This window comes from Lutzomyia longipalpis, chromosome 2, assembly GCF_024334085.1.
Source record: "Lutzomyia longipalpis isolate SR_M1_2022 chromosome 2, ASM2433408v1".
Lineage (NCBI taxonomy): Eukaryota > Metazoa > Arthropoda > Insecta > Diptera > Psychodidae > Lutzomyia > Lutzomyia longipalpis.
The window spans coordinates 6713206-6732910 of record NC_074708.1 but is presented as its reverse complement, the minus strand read 5'-3'; the positions used below and the strand labels follow the sequence as shown (position 1 = coordinate 6732910).

Below are 19705 nucleotides of genomic sequence, written 5' to 3'. Positions count from 1 at the left end.
TGTGTGCTATCCTTGTTGTCTTAACAAAATTAGATAAATTTCTTTTTAGAACATGGAAGATAGGTGAGTTGATTAATTTAATCTTATAGATAATTTTTGAATTTTTGTAAATTTATTTGTTTATTTATTGTTAATTAGAATAGCGATGGGAGTGGTTTAGATATTCTTGGAGAATTGCTGAGGGATATTTTTGATGAAAATATACGTCTTGATCGTCAAATAATTCATCTTCAGGATGCAAATCTCAAATATCGCATTGATATGCATGATACTCTGTTGGATTATGCTGAATTGGAGGAAAAAATGAAGCGTGGGGTGAGTTTTAATTTTGCTAGAAAAAAAAAGTGAGAAAAAAATGTTCGTTTAATTCGAAAAGTGTGATTTAATGTCGTCATTTTTGTGCAAGATAGGAAGAGGAAAAGCAATGGAATTTCTGTGCATATATACAAATGGTTTAACCTTCTACGGGGGTGAGAGAAAATCTATTTTTGAGTGACGGACACTCAACTAAATGCCGTAGAAATGTATAAAATCACAAATTCATACAATGCCAAATCGCTCTATATATTGATTCACCCTTCGAATGTTGGCAAAGCCATAACCATTTGCGCGCTTTTGGAGAGGAGCTTTGTAGTCTCTCCCGGATTTGCAACAATTTGTCTGCAATTTTCACGTCAGCACTCGGTTGCAGAGGAAAATTTGTTGTGAATATTTCTAAACCTTAAAATGAAGAAAATTTCTCTCATTTTCTCTCCCTCTCAATTGATGGAGTATTCAATGGATTTGTATGTGGGTGGATATAGTGGGGGTTGGGTACGATTGAATGGGGCAAGTTTTGGGGTTGAAATGTTGATGGGAATGAATAAAGAAGCAATGGGATATTTTTCTTCAAGGAATATAGTACATTTTCGTGCGACTTGCACAGGGTTGTTTTCTCTAACCACCCACATGTAGAAAAAAAAAAGAGAGAAAGGGGAGGGAAATTTCGCGCGCGCCGAAAAGTGATGATCACTGCACCTTTGCATGAGTGTGTGACGATGGCGTGCTGAATGATGCGATAAACATAGCAATAAATCTTATTCTTCGTGCCCAAACTCAATATTATTTATTATGTTATTCAAGTATAAGCAGGATTATCATACTAATTTTTCTTCTTTCCTTCCTACGTCTCGCTTTCTTTTCAATCATTCCCCATTTCCATCTTCATCACGACAGATTTTCACGACAAAATATCAAGGGGTTATTGCACATAAAAAATATGTCATGAAAATCTTTTGATGATTGCGCAAGAATTTTCTCTTTTTTCTGTGTTGAAGAGGAGGTATATACAAGAGACCTCCAGCTAATGAGACAGAAATGTTTTCATCACCTTGATGTAAAGAAGAAAATGAGGTGGATGAAAAGAAAATGTGAAAAGCCGGAAAAGCTCTCTCACAGACATTTTTTGATTAATTTGACCTCACACAGAGAAGGTGTGTGTGAAGAAATTGACACAATTTTGAAGGAGAAAATTCTCCGCAAAAAAAGTAAAAAATTCTCACCCACATGGGAGTTTTGTGGAGGGAAAAGAAAGGAATATTTGACAGTAAAACGAATAGATGTGGAAGAGGTTTCGAAGGGAATAATATAATATTGTAAAGGTGGATTTATTGCAAAATCAATATGTCTTCAGCGTGTGTCATGTATGGTAAGGTAGGTGTATGTGGGGAGGAGGGAGGGTGTAAAAGGAGACGATCCAAAACGCAAATGTGTGAAAATTTTGTTCCCTATATACTTTTATTAATACCAAACACGCGGAGAATGTACTTGGAGGATTTTCTATATAGTATAAAAGCAAGAAAATAAATATATTTTCCTTTCTGGGTCAATCCACTTGTTTTGGCAACACAAGACTTTTCATATGAATTCTTATCTATTGGAGTTTAAGAAAAGATTCCTTTTTTTATCTTGAATTCGAGGGATAAGTTTTAGCTGAAGTAGAATCTCCTAGAGCTTTAGAACTTTATATTAGAATTAAATTTGAATGTAGACTTGAAAAATTATTCTTATTCTCAAAGATTTCCAGTTTTTAAGTAAGTTCGAAAAATTGATTCTAATTTTACGATTAAATATTTTGTGCCTTAAATTCAGAGCTAGAATTATGGTTAATCAGAGTTAAGTTAGAGAATTAGTATAAAAATATTTATCATCAGAGAATAAGGATTAAAATATCCAACGTTAGAAAGTTATGATTTTAATGCTCAAATTTAATGATTCTTAAAGAAAATTTCTTTCATGCAATTCCTAAATAATTTAAGCCAATTTATTGACCTTCAGATGATGCATGATAAAAACTTTTAGCCAATCGAAAGCTCTGAGAAAGCTCAAAGGATCTCATTAGAATTTTCTTTTACTATTGTAGTTTGTAGATGAATGTCTGTAAACAACGTATTTCGTGTTTAAATTCTGATTTATTTTATAAATAAAATAGTATTTTATTTTTATTTATTTTTTTATTGAGAGAATAATCAAAACATATTCTCCTCTCTACTATTACCTTATACATATTTTACAAAGAGGGTGGTAATAGTATACACTTGAAAGTAAAACTAAATAGCAAAGCTCACGTGAAGTATACAAATATATAAATTTATCATAAACAGAGAGAGAGCGAGAGAGAGTATCGAGGAACATTTATGTAGGTATATAGCGTCGTACACAAAGTACATAATATACGTGCAACATATTTCAATCTCGAATTTCAGGTGCATGTGTCGAATCCTTCGATTTCTATTTCAGTTGAGCAGACGATTGCCACCAATTTGGTCACACTTATACCTTTACCCTCGTGCTCTTCGTGTGAACCTCCTCCTTTTTTTCCTTTCCTTTTTTTCCACATATTCCTCCTACATTACACACACCTTTCGTGGAGGGAAAAGACCTCCTTTTTGCACCTGAGAGAAAGTTTTCTTTTACCTCCTTTTCATTATTCGACCGTGATTGTGGGTGGTTTGAGGCAAATGATTCAGAGACAAAGTGTGAAAACACAAGGATAATTTGTGGTTTAGCCTCACGGTGCTGTCTAATGTATTAGACAAAAGAAGAAGAAAAAAACTCTCTCAACAATGCAGAGTCGTGGGAATTATTTCATCTTACTTGTGGATTCAATTTAAAACTACAATTCCTTGAATTTGTAATTTGTATTTTGCAAGGAATTTGTGAAAAAGTTTCGTTGGATAATTTAATGTTTTTCCGTGTATTTGTGAAAAGTTTCAAAGAAAATTAAGTCTTTGGGGATCAATTAAAACGTATAATTCCCAAAGCCATTTAATATGTGTTAGGACGAGGGAAAAAAGTGGATGGAAAATGTAGTTAAAAGCGTGTGGTGGTTGCACTGCAAAAAAGGAAAAATGTTGAAAAGTCATGAAAACTGGGGAAAAATGCAGTGATGTCGTTTGGAGGGAGAAATCGAATAAATTGAGTGAAAAATGGAGACATATTCGTTTGTTGGTGAAGTGGAAATTCCTCTGCAGAGGAAGGAAAACACATTAAACTTCTCCTAAAAGCTAATAAATTCTTCACTTTCCCCACAACAAATACATACATATTCCTTTCTTTTTTTTTTGCTAAACAATAAATTAACAAGTGATTGCGGAAGTAAAAAAATGTGCTTTTAATTTGGAAAATTTCTCTTTCTCTTCCATAATTTCCCACCCCCTCGTGTCCGGTGCGTTAGTCATCAAAGAGTAGTGGAAATTCAAGTGGAATCCCACAGAGTCACAATGGAAGCTCTGAAGATGATCTAGGTGGGATAAAGTTGCGATTAGTCAAGGAAAAACTTCGTGAGATGGAGCCGGAAAGTGGACAGATGTCGATGCAGGAGAAAAATCAGTACACGCAGATCATTGAGGATCTCTCCAATGAGCTACAATCGCTCACGGAGCAACTCATACAGCAGACGCAGCAACAGAAGGAAATAAGTGAGGATTCGTTGGACCTGAAGAATCTCCTGGAGGATCTTGAGCAGCAAAATGATCACCTCCAGCGAACAATTGAAACGTACGCTGAACAGCTTACGAGTGCTGAAACCAAAATTCAGAAACTTGAATTTGAGGTGAGTTCATTTTCATTAAGAATTTTTCTTTTTCCCGCGCAAAAGGGGTATTCAACTGGTGAAAATACATGTGATTTATTCCGAATATTTAATTTATTTTATTAGCAATAAAATGCGAGAAAATGAACATTTTCCTCGTTTTCCTAATCAATCTATGAAATAAATTAATTGGCGAAAAAATATAATCAAACAAAAAAAAATTCAATGAACTCTAAGAATAAATTTTCCTCAGGTAAATGCCCTTCAAGAGTTCAAAAAAAATCTCTCTTTTTTAAAATATTCATAAAAAGACAACCTTCTGTTAAAAAATAAATAAAATCTTTAATAGAAATCCACCCTTGAGAGCGATTTAAAAGCCGCGCATTCTCAACTAGAAGGGAAGGATGCAAAATTTGAGGAGCTTCAGAAGGAAAATCGGAATTTGCAGTCAAAATTGAACATCATACAGCGCCTATGCACGTGCAAAGCCTCGTCGATGGTCGTTGACAATGACAATGGAAGTGATAACACTGTAAGTACATAAAAATATACATAAAAATGCATGAGGGAGGGTGATGTGTGTTTGACGCTAAATCAATGCAGAGAGTCAAATGCTTAAAATAACACACAAACTTCTCTTTTCGCTTTCACGGGCGCGCACGGGGGGTGATTTTTGTTGCTGTACTGGCGGCATGGCAAAATCCAAGGACAAAAGCACGCAAAGCTTTCAGGAGTTGCAGAAGTTATTGAACCAGAAAGCATCTGAGGCATCAAAAGCAAAAGTTTCGCTTAAATGGAAGAGTCTGGAGTGCAGTCGTGTGCAGCAACTTGCCAATGAGGACAAGAAGAAATTGACTGAGCAGACACGGGAGTTAATTACAAATGTCAGGAGATTTGTGAGATTTTTATATCCTTCCTGGTTCTTATTACCATTGATTGTGTACAGGTGGGGGAATTGAAGCAGAAAATTATCACGTTGGAAATGAATGCGGAAAAACGCGAAAAGGAACTCGAGAAGGCAACACAGAAGCTTGAGAATGCAACAAGGAAGGAAGCTGAACTACTGGCGGAGATTGCCGTTAAAACCGATCAGTTGCTCATCTTTGAGAAGGGAGAAGCCAAGTAAAATAAGATGAATTTGTAGTTAAGGGGCAAAAATGTTCAAGATAGAATTTTTTTTGCCCTTTAAATTCCTTTTTCTGTGCCGAAGTTCTTAAAAAATCCTTTAAAAAATATTTTTTTCTTGACCAAAACTTCCAGATATCGCGAAGCAATTGATGATCTCTCGCATGAACTTCAAGCTGTACGAACATCCCGTGCTAGGAGAGAAAGTGTAATGATTCAAGAGCTCAATGCTGCCAATACATCCCTAAGAGGAGGCTCTCAGGAGCTTGAGAAGATTAATTCAAATCTTATCAAAGAAAATGCAATGCTAAAGAATGAAATGAGTAATCTGAGGCAACATTTAGCCACATTGGAGGGCAAAAGTCGTGCCCTATCGGATCTTTTGAGGAATAATCAAATTGAAATGGATCGCCTGAAGCAGGAGATAAATAGATTAATGGCCCTGGATGCAGAAGCTGCGGGAATTCGGGAGGACAAAGCGATCTTTGAGAAGCACAATCAGGATCTCCTGAAGCGCTATCAGGCCCTTCAAAAGGATTACGAGGAGCTTCAAATTGAATACAAGTAAATTTTTCGTTTTCAAGATAACATTTATTTATCTAATAATTTATTTTTAATTGTCCTTTAGGCTGCTTCTTGATATAAAATCCCAAACTGAAATAATTCTTGAGAATATGAAAATGTGGGAGGATGAACACGATGAGAGGGAGAAGATTATTCAGAAGAAAATATCCAAACAGTCTGAGCATATCAAGTAAAAAAGAAATATTCTTTTTTCCTATTTTAATAAAATTTTTTCAATGATAATTTGAAAATTTTTCAGTACTCTTCTGGAGGATAGAAAGATGTTGATAACTAAAATCAACACAATGCATCAGGATATAGTTATCTTAACGAGTGAACGGGAGAGATACGAAGAGAGATTCAAAGAAATGATAAAGTAAGGAATTTATCTCAAATTTTTAAAGATTTTCGTTTATTTTTATTAAATTGTCAATTTTCAGTAGTGGCCCAGCTCTCTATCTGCCCAATGCCCAGGATAATACGTCCCTTCCGACAAAATTAGTGAGGTACAGCAGTGAGCCGCAGCTGAATGATGTAAGTTTGCCACAAAGTAGGAAAAGTTCCCTTCGAAAAATTAATGAAATTCTCTTGAAATTTTATCACAAAAGCAACAAAATGTTTTGAGAAAAGTCAAACAGTCAACAAGGAGAATGTCCAAGACGAGAAAATTGTGGGAGGAACACATGAAGGATGCATTCCATTGACAAAGACGTCCTTTGTGAATAATTTAGTTTAAGGTGGAATTTTAATTAATCCTGTGTGTTTGAATGTGGAGAGAGATAAATTATCATGAAATCGTTACTTTTTTGCCTTTTTAATGCAAAAATTAAAATCTTCGTCCTGATAGTAGCGCCACCATTCGTGCGATGGAGGTAAAACATTTTCATGGTCGACAGTCAAATTTTGATCAATTGAGCAGTCAAATTTTATCAAAATAAGCCCCTTAGTGGGAAGCAGCGCCCTCACCTCCGTAATGCGCTTTTGACGGTGGCTTTTAAAAGCTCCTGACATCTCTAAACTCGGTGGTCTTTTGTATAAGAGAGAGTGATATTGTAATTAATCGATTCAATTTTGAAAAAGAACAAAAGTGATAATTATTATTTTTTGTCGTGAAATAATAGTTCGAGAAATGTATTATTTGAATTTTCTTTTTAAAAGTTTTATTCTCAGTTAGTTTGCAGATAAATAGAACTTCAAATTCCTATGAAACTTAACCAAATAGAAAATGTTAACATAAAACTTGGTTCAAGGTTCTTTCTGTACATGGTTTAAGTCTATTAAACATAGCTTTTGTCAAGACTTTTCGGTAAAAAAAATCTATGTGACTGATACAAAAAAAGGATTCTCGACAGTTTTCATATTTTAGATACTACAGGTCCGATTTTGATAAATTAGAGCGCAAATGAATCAACTAACTTATATGGACAAGATCTGTCAAAGAATAGTGAATGCTAAAAAATAAGCATGATATTCATAATCCTAGACGATCTTAATAAGCTTCAGGAGGGTCTCACAAAAGTAGGTTTTTCTCAGGATCTACTGGATGGATTTTGATGGGGTAAAAAGCAAATGAAAGAGGAAATACCAATACAGATTTTGATGTACCAGAATTTTGAATTTCCATTCTGAAGCTGAGAAAAGTTGAAAAACGTCAAAAAATTGTGAACAAAAGTCACATTTTTCCACTTTTCTCAGCCGGACTATGTACAAAAATCCTACAAATATTCAGAACACTACAACTTTGAGTTATGACTACAGTCGTGCCTTGGCATAAGATAGTTTAGGATATACTCTTCACACTCATTATTTTCAATACGCGAGAGCAGTACATCCTAGACTATCTTATGCCAAGGCACGAGTGTACTAGAGGCAGTGGAGTCAATTTTTCTGCATTGCAAATAAAATCCACTCTCTTGCAAATCTCTGGTACGCTACAAACCTTAAAAGGTATTCAGCAAAAACTCTTCATTTCGTCGTCGTTATTTCTCCAGCAAAGTTGCGGCGGTTAGTTGTATCGGAACATTCAAAGTAGACGCATGTCTGTTTAGTCTGTGTATTTAATATAAAATTCTTCTTGCTCTGCTTCTGTGTTCTCCTTTCCCTTTTTATTAACTTAATTCACCTCACTGTGCAGTGCATTGAATTTTGCCGACTATTTTGTGAATTAATTAATTTTTTCGTGCACATTTTCATTTTGAGGAATATCGCAGTGAATTTGTGTGGAGGCTGAGAGAGAAAGAATTTGTGTGGAAGTGCAAAGAAGAAAGGAAAGTCAGGTGCTTGCATCCCTCCTGCAACAATGCGCAAGTGCATCAAGTGTCAGTGTTTATTTGGGAAAACATAAGCAAATTTTTTTGACTACTTCCTGCCCAGCATTTTCCCACGGAAGTTCTTCTCGTTTCTGGGATTAAATTTGTGTGTTTTTTTTTGGTGATTTTGTGTGCGTTGTTGTGTGTGGCCATGTGACTCCAGTGGCATTGCATTGCGCTGCTGTTTGGCTTGTGATACTTTCATCTCTGGAATTACTTGGCTGCGCGTAATCTCTCCCAGGCGGTGGGAAGATGAGCAAAGTGGTGACCTCAAGTGAGATGGCCACTGCAAATAGAGAGACAAGTGGGTGTCTTGGTGGGATAGAGAGTGCCACAGACGCTCCCACACCAGGGCCCAGTCACGATCGCACGGACACCACCACCAAGGATGACCATGAGCAGCAGCATTCATTCTACACCTGCTCCGACACCGAGTGCTGCGTGAGCCTCCAGGACATCCTGAAATCCTTCAATGCCCCCATTTCGGAGGAGCAAGCATGGGCACTCATCTATCGCTTCGTCTTCTCCTACCGAGACACCGTGAGAAAGTCTCAGGATGAGCAGAATCGAGAATTTCGAGTGCCAGTGTCGCCGAGGAATTACAAACTCCACCGTGACGGCACAGTTCACGTGCAATTCAGTGGCGAAGGTATGTTTAAATGCAATTCCATGTAATTTTTTTAAAAAAAAAAAAACCTTTCAAACCAACAGAGACACGCACGGCTTTAGTGCAGCTTTATCGATTTGCCATCCTTACACCAGGCAGGCCCCTTTTGTATATTTTATGAAAATTCTTCAGAAAATACCGCATTTGTGGAGGCAAATTATTTTCCAACAATAAATCCTGGCCATATAGTATATAAATTCCAAAATCGACTGCTCCAAGAATTTTATCAATTTTCCCACAAAAGAAAAACGTTTAAATGCCTTTGTGGTAATTTAAAAATATTGAGAAGATGGTCAAAATATGACCTGACCTAACTTACTTTTAAAGGGAAGGACTTTTAACTAATCTCTTTCCAAGAGAGAGGTGTCATAATCTGATAATTTGTTTTGTACCTCTTTAAGCTTTTGTTCAATTTCTTAAATTTTATGTGAAATTTCTGTTTAAAGTTAATTCTTGTAGAATTCTTGAATTTTTTTTAGAATCTCGTGATAAAGAATTGTAAGATCTGACAGACTTTCAAAATTCTAACTTTATATCCAAGGCACATTTTAGGCTTATTAATCTACATACGTACATACATAAAGCTCTGTTGTTTTGCCCTTGAAATTTTAAAAGAGAACATTTTCTCCAGAATCGATCCGAAAGAATAAATTTTCTTTTATTTTTTAAACTGAATTTTCAAATCTAATTCATTCTATTTCTTTAAGAACTTCGGAGCAATTTCAAAATCAATGCAAATGGTCAGATTGAACCCATTGTTCCCTATATACATATTTTACTATTTAATCAGCTTACAACAAAATTGTTTATTCATTGATTTAAATTGAATTCAGTTAAACAAAGGTTGGAAAATAAGCCCTCAAATTTCCAAAATTAGTGGAGCAAATTTTAAATACATCTTTATTTACATACTTCGAATTATATTTAATTTATGATCTTTTGAATTTTTTTAATTTATAAATTAGCAAAATTAAAAAAAAATGTGTCTTATGATGATGAAATTGATAAGTTTGGTATCTTGATTACGAATGAATACAGTAGATGTTCTACACAACGAACTCATAGCAAAGGCTAATATGATAAAGACAAAGAAATTATTATCATTTATTTTATTCGTAATCTTAGGGTCCTTCGTGACATTTTAAGGACAAGAGCGACCTCAAAGAAACCTTTAAAAAAAATTTAAATCTTTTTAATTAAAGAAATAAACGTACAAATGGAATGTTATGGAAAATTTTGTTTATTTATTATTAAAAATTCCCCCCAAAATTTATTTATTTTACCCAAAAAGACACTTCAAGATTATATAAAAGAAAATTAATTAAAAAACTGCAATATTTGAGCAAATATTTAGCTACCTGTTGTACTATTTTCGCCACAATACCGTAGATCATGGGGTTTGATATGGGTTGGAAAAAATTCCACAGCGTATCATTAACGCGTGTTAAAATAATATTTTAACCTATTAAATAATTCATTGATGAGATGCGAGCTCTTTGGAAGTGAAATCACGGTACAAGATTCACTCTTTATACTGCTATACTGACCACTAATTGCTTAAGACTCATTTTGAATACAACAAACTCAACTTTCCGCATTACACATTAAATGTGAATGATTTTCGCTGCCTGGTGTACTTTTTTTCATTATTTTTTACCTGTTTCGGAACCAACATGTACGACAAGGTTAGCATAAAAAGTTTGTTGTTTTTTCTGCACTTTGCCGTATAGAGAGTGTGTGTGATATTGAATTTTCGTGACAAGAATTCCCCTCACGCAGGTAAATTGCATTGATTTTAATTAAGTTACAATAGTTTTGGAAAATTTATTGCAGGCAGCTAAATTAAAATTCTTTTCACTTAATACACTACTGAAGAATTTCACGTTTGGGGGGCGGGTGTGAATGGGAAAATATAGTAGAGGAGGAAAAAAAATGTACAGAGCATTCGGAGAAATAGTCTGAATTAATGCCTTCATGCTGTTGAAATTATAAAATGCAATTTCTCAAGTATGAAGAAGATTTCTTCATGAAAGATGATGGTGTCTGTGTGCGCCAGAGTGTGTTCCAGGGTGTGTAACTTTTATTTTTTAAACCACATTTCCTTACAATTCTTGCGTATCTGTTACGTCTTCTTTTTCTCTTATTGTTTCCTATAAACATGGCGTTGATATGCTTGGAAGAAAGCCACATTAAAGTACCCATTTTTTGTGCTCTTAATAGAGTGATTCTCAATTTTTTTCTCTCTCTCTCTCTCCTATTTTTGCCTCTCAAATGATGAAGGTAACATAAATTTACCTGGAAATTACAGTCCTATTGTAATTATAATTCTATTAGGTGGATTTTTTTTGTTACTTCTTCACCTCTCTTGTTATGCAGAGGAACTCTTCTGGCACGGGGGCTATAACTCTTTGCGCTTTGAAAGTTGAATGTGCAACAGGAAGCAATCTTGATGGAGTGAAAAAAAAAGAAATCAAAACGGATATTGCAAGAAAAATAATTTTAGAATTTAATGATGGGAAGGGATTTTTCCATCTTCATCTTGAAACTTGACCCAAGGATGGGAAAATCGAAAATGATGGCATCGAAATGTCTTGATGTGATTATTCTTTTTTGTTGTTAGTAATTTTACGTAATTGGGTAACAAAATTTAAATACAAATCCCATTTTCTGTGGAAATGTTATGCGTAAAGATAGGATAGAAAATATACGTAACAAGCATCATTTTGTTACGCCCGCAGAGGGTTGGCTTGAAAATTTGATAAAATATTTGATTGTGGGTGGGTGAAGATGATCTTCATAACGAACCATTTATTTTCTTCTCTACATAAATCTTTATGTTTATTGCGTTTATTGGATTTATTGCCTGTTATGTCAGAAATATTTTTTGTAGGTATGTGAAATAGTGGAGTTTATTAATTAACAACGTAACATAATTTACAGAGAGAGAGAGAGAGATGAGAAATAAGAAAGAATTAAATAGATTAAATTTTCTTTTTAAGTTTATCGATATACGTGGATATTAAGGCTTTTAAGCATTGAGAAAAATGGTGATATCCTCAATATAATAAATCGAAAATTGTAATTTCCGGCGTTATAGAAAAGTTTTCAAATCGAAAAAATTGTATGAATAGGGAAACTTTAACCGGCTAATTGTGCCGGTTTTAGGCAGATCATCTACCCTGAGAATAATTTAACATATAATTTATTTTCTTCGATTTCGCAAATAAATAAAATAAAACTTTTCAGAAGAAACATTGAAAAAAAAATGTAAAAAGAACTAAATTTGAATACTTTTTTCTTTAAACAAAAAAAGATTTAATTTTTATTGCATTGCCCCCTTCCCAAATAAGGAGAATTTCTATAAATGATTTATTAAACATCATCATTGGATGGCATTCCATTTATGCAAATGATACCATTTTCACCGACTGAGAAATCATTTTTGGCAAAAGAGAAGCTTTTTTTAAATTGCAGAGATATGTATATATCGTTTTATTGTAAATTAAAAAAAAAGATTTATGTTAATATCGTGTGATAATGAAGTTTTCTTTCATCTCAAACATTTTTCATTAATATACAAAAATATTTCTTACCAAAAAAAAGTAAAAATGTATTTGTAGGTTTTTGGGACAATTGAGATAGAGATATTGTGTGGACAATAATTTTTCACCACGATGCGACAATTTGTTGACTCATTCGATCATTAATGTGCCTCGGCACACACATTGCTGTCCGTTTGGACATAAAAAAAAGCAGATTTTAGTTTGGAGAGAAGAGCGATGGATGAAAGAAAAAGGGAAATTGATGCTTATGGTTTTGGCTTATGTACGCGTGTGGGTTGTGGAACTACATGTGGAGATATGCGAAGGCTGAAATGTTTATTTGCTTTATTTAGCTGTTGTGTTATATATGTGTGGAAAAAACAGCATATTTCCCCAAAAAGTTGATTAGTTTTATCTATGAGCTTTTGCGATAACATCAATTGCTAGGGCTTATAAAATCATTCAAAAAGCAACTGCTGTGGCAGAGGAGAACTTTACGATTTATCGATATCCATCCACCCAATTTGCTTAATTTAATTTCCTCGTTAAAAAGGCATTTTCAAAAGATTCATCCAAAGATGCACATCTTCCACATTTTCTATTGCTAAAATCAATGGGAAGAGCTTTCCATTTTTATATATATTTTACAATTGGAAATCTTTTATATTTTCTTCACCACAAAAGTCTCTTGTAAAGGAAAAAGTATTTCACTCTTTTTGCCAATCAATGGATTATTTTCTCATATTAGAATTTTATTGGCTTTGTGTATTATTTTCTCTTTCTCTCCCTATTTTGGTATTTTTTTCCTCCTTCTTCTTCACCTTCTCTGTGGGGTATTGTTTGCGGAATTTGTGCAGAAAATTAAAATTCCACATTAATCTCCCACAAATCAATCGTTTCGGTATCAAAAGGTATTTCTCAAGCAATGCTCACAAAAGCAACACAAAAGTTCACGTTGAGTTTTATCTTTTTTTTTCCCTACACAACACTTTGCCCGCACAAGTGTGGGGATTTAACTATATTTTATATCTTATCAAAATTCTCTCAACAAACTACACAGGTTCTTACTTTATTAATTTCCTAGTTTAGGAAATGAATGTAATAAAATTTATTATATTGTGGATATATTTGAAATTGAGGTTAAATCAATTTAGATTTAATTTTTTTAAATGTTTAAAAATGAATTTCTTTGACAAGATTAAAAATTATAATTTATTTATTTAATAAGTCCTTTTGAAATTGTATTTTTAATCATCAGAAGCATTTCACAAGATTTCTTCTTTGCAAAATAATTATGACAATTGCAAAGAGATTTTTCGCATTGTTTTTCATTCAGGAGGAAGATGCAAAAAAAAATGTGTCTGATGAGCTCGAAAACAATGCGTAAAGATGCGAAAATAACCCAGAAAAGTCAAAGAAAATAAGCAATATTACAAGTGGGGAGGAGGAGGAAAAAAAAGAGCGAGCACTTCATTTCACAGAGAACAATAATACAATTAACACAACAAACAATTCTCAAAGTAATGAAAGCGATGCTCAGAATTATGTATACATCAAAATTGATTTTTTTTCTTCTTTCCTCTTTATGTGAATTTTTCATCTTAAAAACCAATGAGAACCCAATAATATATGGCTCTAGTGCAAATGTTCATTTTTCCCCGCATTTAAATATTCTCTCTACTTTGGGCGATAGGGTAAACGTGATCACAAAGGCGTTTCCCTATCGAAACAATAAAATTTAGAGAGAAAAAAGAGTTCTTGGACTTCCGCTTGTGGTTGTTTATTTTACAGTGGCTGCATCACAAAATAAACTGAGGGGAATTCCTTAATTTTTATTTACCATAAAAACACAATAAGAATGAAAATACAATCAGAATTTTAATTTTTTTTTTTTGTAATGAAATGGAGTTTGATTTTAATTTCTAAAATTTCATTCTTACATCATACCCCATATGATAGGTTTGTTTATGGAGACTTCAAGAAGCTTGCCTTATCACATGAAGATTTGACGTAAACGTCTTGGTCTATTTTTATCAATAATTGCTTACCTGTTTTGAGTCACCTACGTTCAAAAGTTTAAGCACCAGTGATAAAAGTCCATCGAATCTAATAAAAGTGTCCAACTTTGTAATATAGTTTCTTAGTCATTTGTGGACCCACATAATGATTTTTTTTAGATACAGTATAACTATTTGGGATTGTCTATTTTTATTTGATAAAATGCTGCATATGTTAGTTTAATTACTAAGAATGATTAGCTGGAATCTGATAGAAAATCTTTATGCAGAAATATTATTTTTTTACTTCTTTTGAAGAATTATTTTTAAAAGATTTGATAAGAATTATGTACTTCTGATGAACGTTGAAGAATCATTATTTAGCTGGAATTTTCTTTAAATCTTCATTTTTCTTTTTTGAATAATGATTTTTTTTATCTCAAGTTATGTCTTGATTTTTCCTACAATCTTTATTCATCAAGCATTTGCTTCTAATATGCGTGATATTTAAATCAAACATTGATAATAAAAATCCATTAATTAGGCTTTACGCGGGGACTTTAAAGTACCTACTGAATTTCCCACAAATTTTCCATGTCTGGCGCATATCTTCCAATGAGATCATACTCAAAAAGTAGTCTCGTGAATAGACTCCTTTGAAGATAAAAAGTATCCGCCCCCAATAATATTGTAAATAAGAATTTTTAATGTTTTTGCTGATTAACATTGACTTTTGTATTGAACTTTGGGGCTTTTGTGTGTTGTTATTTCTAAAATAACCACATAGAGCTTTTCCCTATATTTTCTCGAGAGAAAGAGAGATAGAGAGAGAATAAATTCAAAGTAATTTCCAGTGGCCTTATTTTTAAAAGGAATGTTCTCATTAATGCGGTATTCTAGGTGAAAGATGTGCATTAATTTTTGGCCACACAATTGTCCATTGAATCTTTTGCGAAATTCTCATGATGAGATGAAGGAGAAAGACCGAATACATTCCAAAGTCACGGCCATGTGGGACATCATGAGGTTCGCTTTCTTTTCCTTCTTACCTAATGGGTATAAAACTAACTCTATATGAGAGAAGATGAATGAATAGACTTGGAGTGGCCAATTAAAGTAAGAATCGTGTGTGTATGCTTGACATTTTGCACCTTTAGCGGGTTTCTCTCTCTCTATGTTTAAAATAAACTTATACCTTTAACCAAATAGATTAGGTTTAATTTAGCACTGCTACATATCATATCACATTCAATGGCCAATCTATTGCTGCTCCCCAATGGATGGAAAAAGAGTTCCACATATATATAAGTTTCTATAAAATATTAAGCATGGGAAATGTTGCTGGCATGTTGGACGTGTTTATTCACTGAAGTGCAAAAGAACTTGTAAGCTGACAGGGATTTTTTTTTACTTCATCTACTAAATGTACATGTGCATTCATTTGGACGCTCTCTGGCAATGGTAGAAATGTACATAGCACAACATACATATATGTAGATATTTTATATGAAATGAAGTTGAACTTGTATCGGACGAAGAGACGAACAATTGAGAAACTTTTTTGCTGCAAAAGGAGTGTTATTGTGAATAAGTTACGCATTGAACTGTATCTGAATGTCTTGGCAATTTTTCCTCCTAATGAAAATAATCTAATATAGAGAAAAGAATGGGGTAGAAAAAAGAAAAGACAACCGTTTGAAACAAATCGATTTAGATCCGGTGTAAATCAAGCGCGAATGATTAGACTGCAAGAGACTTCTCTCAAAGCATATGGCTTTCTTGGTGCCCAAAAAAAAAAAGATCAAGCAAAGTGGCGTGTCTTATACGAGGAGGTATTTCATGTTGACCTTCTTTTTTGTATTACCTTTTTTTCTGTATTTGAGCCTATATACATCGCTTATCCACCGACTGGGTTTATCTTCACGGGAGTTTTCTCAATTAAAATCATTTGATGTATTGTTTTTGCAGTGAACTTGACATTGGTTGTTTAACTCTTTCTCTCTCCCTCGATGATTGTACGTACATCGTACGTTAGGTACATTTAAGAGATCAGAATGTGCGGATGTCAGATTCTTTTTTTTTATTTCACGGTACTGGATTTAAAAGCCAGAATTTATTTATAAACTCCCCTCAAGTCAGGTGAAATGCAAACACTCACTCCTTCCATGTTTTGTTGCTAAACTAACCATTAAGGTCATCGAAATTAATAATCCTAGTTCAAGGTCTCATATATATTTTTTCACACAGGTAATTTCCACAAAAATTCTTTTATTATTCTCTTTAGCATAAAATCTTCGCCAAAAAAGTATCTGATTGCGAGAATTTTATGCTCATGGAGAGTGAAATTAATTAGCATTTTTTTGTAGACTCACAGTTCAAAATTCTAGAGGGGGCATTGATATAGTATATGCGAAACGAGCCGCATATTAATAAGGTCCATTATTTTCATGAACACGAGAATGGTTTTTTTTTATTTCTTACGGATTCACGTTTCATGCCTTTTTATTATTAAACTCTTTTCACGAATGGGAAATGTCCAAAATGTATTTATTTTTGACTGGTACACCGAACATCCTTTATTTTGTAAATGAGGGTATTGTTTATGGTAAAATATATCACTCTAATGTTTTATTTTTTTCTTCTTCTCTATTGCAGACGTGAGAAAATACGTGGTGACATCACAAAAGAAGGTACGTTGTCCTTTATTTTTATTTATTTAGTAATTAATTTATTTTAGTTCAGTTCTTTGAATTAATTCAAGCTGTACAGTGAGACCTCACTGTAATGTATTATGCGGCAAAAAACATAAATAGATTTAGAGTGACAAAAACACATCATTATTGCATGAAAAATTAATTGGCAATCTCGCGGGGTATTGCTGCAACATTCGGTATTATTCCCACAAAAAGCAGCAAATTGAATGTACCATTAAGTTCTTTTTTTTGTTACATAGTCAATCAATTTCTTCAATGCTGTGTCAGTTGGAGTACACCACGTAAAACCTCTTATATATTGAAATGATTTAAATATGCATGAAAATTGAGGAGTGAGTAATTAAAAGAAGTAGGAAAAAAGAACAAGAATTATTTATAATTTCTTATATCAGCGGGTGTTTTCAGATTAAATAAAACGTGTGTCATTTAATTCTGAAAACATCGCGAGGAATGTAATAAGAAAATATCGCATAGAGAAGAAGGCGAAAAAGGAGGAGAACCTGTGTGTGTGGTTCGATGTTCCCTCATGTTTGTGATAAATGATACCATGCACATTAATACGAATAATTATGTCGCATATCTATCGTTTTATAAATTTAATCGCCATGCGGTATAGAATGTCTTGAAAGACGAGAAGACATTTTTCATTCTCTAATTTGTTTTAATTCCATCTTCTAAGATGCTTTTTTTTCATTCTTTCATCTTTCATGATTTTGGCTAAAAGTTCAAAATTTAGGTATCTTAACAAGGTGGTAAAACACACAAAAATATTCCCCCCAAAAGATTGAGGCTACGCGCGGTACTAATTGGCATTGTTTTACCGCACATTATGTGGGCAAACATGGACGTTGAAAAGAAAAAGAGACGCACAAAACTTCGATACACTTTAATTAAAATGCGAACCACCTCGCACGTATTTTATTTTATTTAGCCAACCAGGTACAGAACAAAAGAGACAAGGCATATCAATCTTTTTCCAAGACATTTTCCTACTATCTTATCATGTTTGATTTTTAGTAGAGTACGAAAAAACAGTATCGATGATTCTTTTTTGTGTTTAATGAATTAGTTCCTTATTCAAGAATATTCTACGCATAAATACCTTTCAAATTTTTCCAGTGTTTTTTGGACTATTTTTTTCCCAAAACTTTTACGTCGATTCATGAAGTTTTCGCGATAATTAGCAACGTTTTTTTTGTCAAATCGATAGATTATGTGTTTTAGATTAAGTTTCTTTGTTATTTAATCTCTAACAAACAATAGATAAACTTGAATGAAATAGGAAACCAAAAGATAGATTAATTGAATTTACACTAAAGTATTTTTTTTCTGAGAAAAAAAAATATTTTTATGCTTCGATCTTTGAACTTACTCTGAAAAATGTTCCATTAAAATTATTTTATTACGTTAGACCCTTTTTTTAAAACATTTTTTAATCAATTTAAGTTATTTAAGAACGCATTTTTCGCAAATTAAGATTTCTAAATGATTAAATTATAACCTTCGTCTTGAATGAAAGTCTTTCAAATACATATCTCTCGCATTACGAGAAATAAAAGAAAGAGTATAATCTTGATTTTTTTTGAAGGAGTAAATCTCATTTTAATTTTCTGCAATTTCCATACAAATTATACAAGAAAATATTCCAATTGAAGTGATTTTGCTGCAGTTTAATTAAGGTCTGATCACATTGCGGTTGGATTTATTTATTGAAAATGAAAGGTTGGTGTGCGAGCTTTGGTAAAAGAGTAGTAGCGCATGTGATTTCCCTTCTTCTGATTCCTCATCACGTGAAAGTGATAATAAAATTGTCGTCATTTTATATATCTTGAAAAAAAAAGGAAAGAAGTGTGGAGGAATAAGATCTGATTGATTCAGTTACGTGTTCAACGCAATACCGCATGGGACGATTTGAATGGGTGATAAGCTTACAGCATATTCATGCTCAGACTGCTAATTATTGTGAAATCTCTTCTTCAGCGTTTTATTCTATAACCCATGAGCGTGTATTGTGTTTGCCATTTATTACAATTCGAATGTGAGGTTTTATTTAAATGTTTTGTTATGTATATATTCAGACTGAATACACAGCTATATATGGAATGTATATCACCACGATGGAATAATTTGGTGTCTTTCAAAAAAAATCAGCAATACTTTATAAATGATTTCTTTGACCCCCGCGCGAATGTGTAATGGGCAAATATGTATGCCACATGATCTGCCAAAAGCACAAATTCTTCAGTAAAAGCATTTTGCTCGCCATTCTCCGAATCTCGCAATGACTTTTGTCATGGAATTAGTGTGGCCAGGAGCTGCCGTAGATGATGAAACTTTTTTTAGGTGAATTTGGCGCTTGAAAGAATTTTACATAATAGTGCAAAATGCAGAAAAGAAATTTTGTTTTGCTTGCTGAAACACCAGAGATTCATGAGGCAGGAGATTCATGAAATATCGCGCAATATTACTGATTTTTTTTTATTTTTAACAAAAAGGAATAAATTGCATTTTGTATTTCACATGTGATTCAAAATGTGTATACCCACTTTATATTCATCATCACATGTACCTACATATATTTCCATTTTGTGAGAAGAGATTTTTCCTTAAAGTGCATAACTTGATGGTGAGAGGGAGTATATTGGCAACATAGAGATTTAGAGAGACAACACACAAGAAGAGGAAGGAGAAATTGTAAAGAGATAACTATCATAA

At 33.3% G+C, this 19705-nt stretch overlaps 3 protein-coding genes across 6 annotated transcripts in view; 2 read left to right on the top strand and 1 right to left on the bottom strand.

Moving 5' to 3' along the window:
• The window catches only part of LOC129788921 (probable cytochrome P450 305a1), a 99921-nt gene that overhangs the window by 18685 nt on the left and 61531 nt on the right, over positions 1 to 19705 (bottom strand). The gene's annotated exons all lie outside the window — the stretch shown is intronic.
• Positions 32 to 6562, top strand: LOC129788919 (putative leucine-rich repeat-containing protein DDB_G0290503). Of its 2 annotated transcripts, none has more exons than XM_055825356.1 (10): positions 32 to 315; positions 3716 to 4093; positions 4422 to 4604; positions 4780 to 4956; positions 5019 to 5194; positions 5333 to 5761; positions 5826 to 5951; positions 6021 to 6137; positions 6205 to 6295; positions 6370 to 6562. In XM_055825356.1, exons 1-10 carry the CDS (start codon positions 262 to 264, stop codon positions 6463 to 6465), a joined length of 1827 nt encoding a protein of 608 aa, XP_055681331.1. In that variant the 5' UTR covers positions 32 to 261; the 3' UTR covers positions 6466 to 6562. The 2 variants fall into 2 exon arrangements, with proteins under 2 accessions (XP_055681331.1, XP_055681330.1); XM_055825355.1 differs by having other exon boundaries at positions 6202 to 6295.
• Positions 7769 to 19705, top strand: part of LOC129788915 (protein spire) — a 31547-nt gene continuing 19610 nt past the window's right edge. For all 3 annotated transcript variants that reach the window (XM_055825341.1, XM_055825340.1, XM_055825342.1), the window contains exons 1-2: positions 7769 to 8719; positions 16932 to 16966. In XM_055825341.1, coding sequence (XP_055681316.1) covers positions 8323 to 8719; positions 16932 to 16966 — 432 coding nt within the window. In that variant the 5' untranslated portion in view covers positions 7769 to 8322. The remainder of the gene's footprint in view (positions 8720 to 16931; positions 16967 to 19705) is intronic.

Bases quoted from the DNA above. Each gene is read 5' to 3' on its own strand.
- LOC129788919 (XM_055825355.1), top strand. From the start codon at position 262: ATGCATGATACTCTGTTGGATTATGCTGAATTGGAGGAAAAAATGAAG. The intron at 4,094-4,421 runs GTGAGTTCATTT...AATCTTTAATAG, and splicing joins TTCAGAAACTTGAATTTGAG to AAATCCACCCTTGAGAGCGA. The intron at 6,296-6,369 runs GTAAGTTTGCCA...TTATCACAAAAG, and splicing joins GTGAGCCGCAGCTGAATGAT to CAACAAAATGTTTTGAGAAA.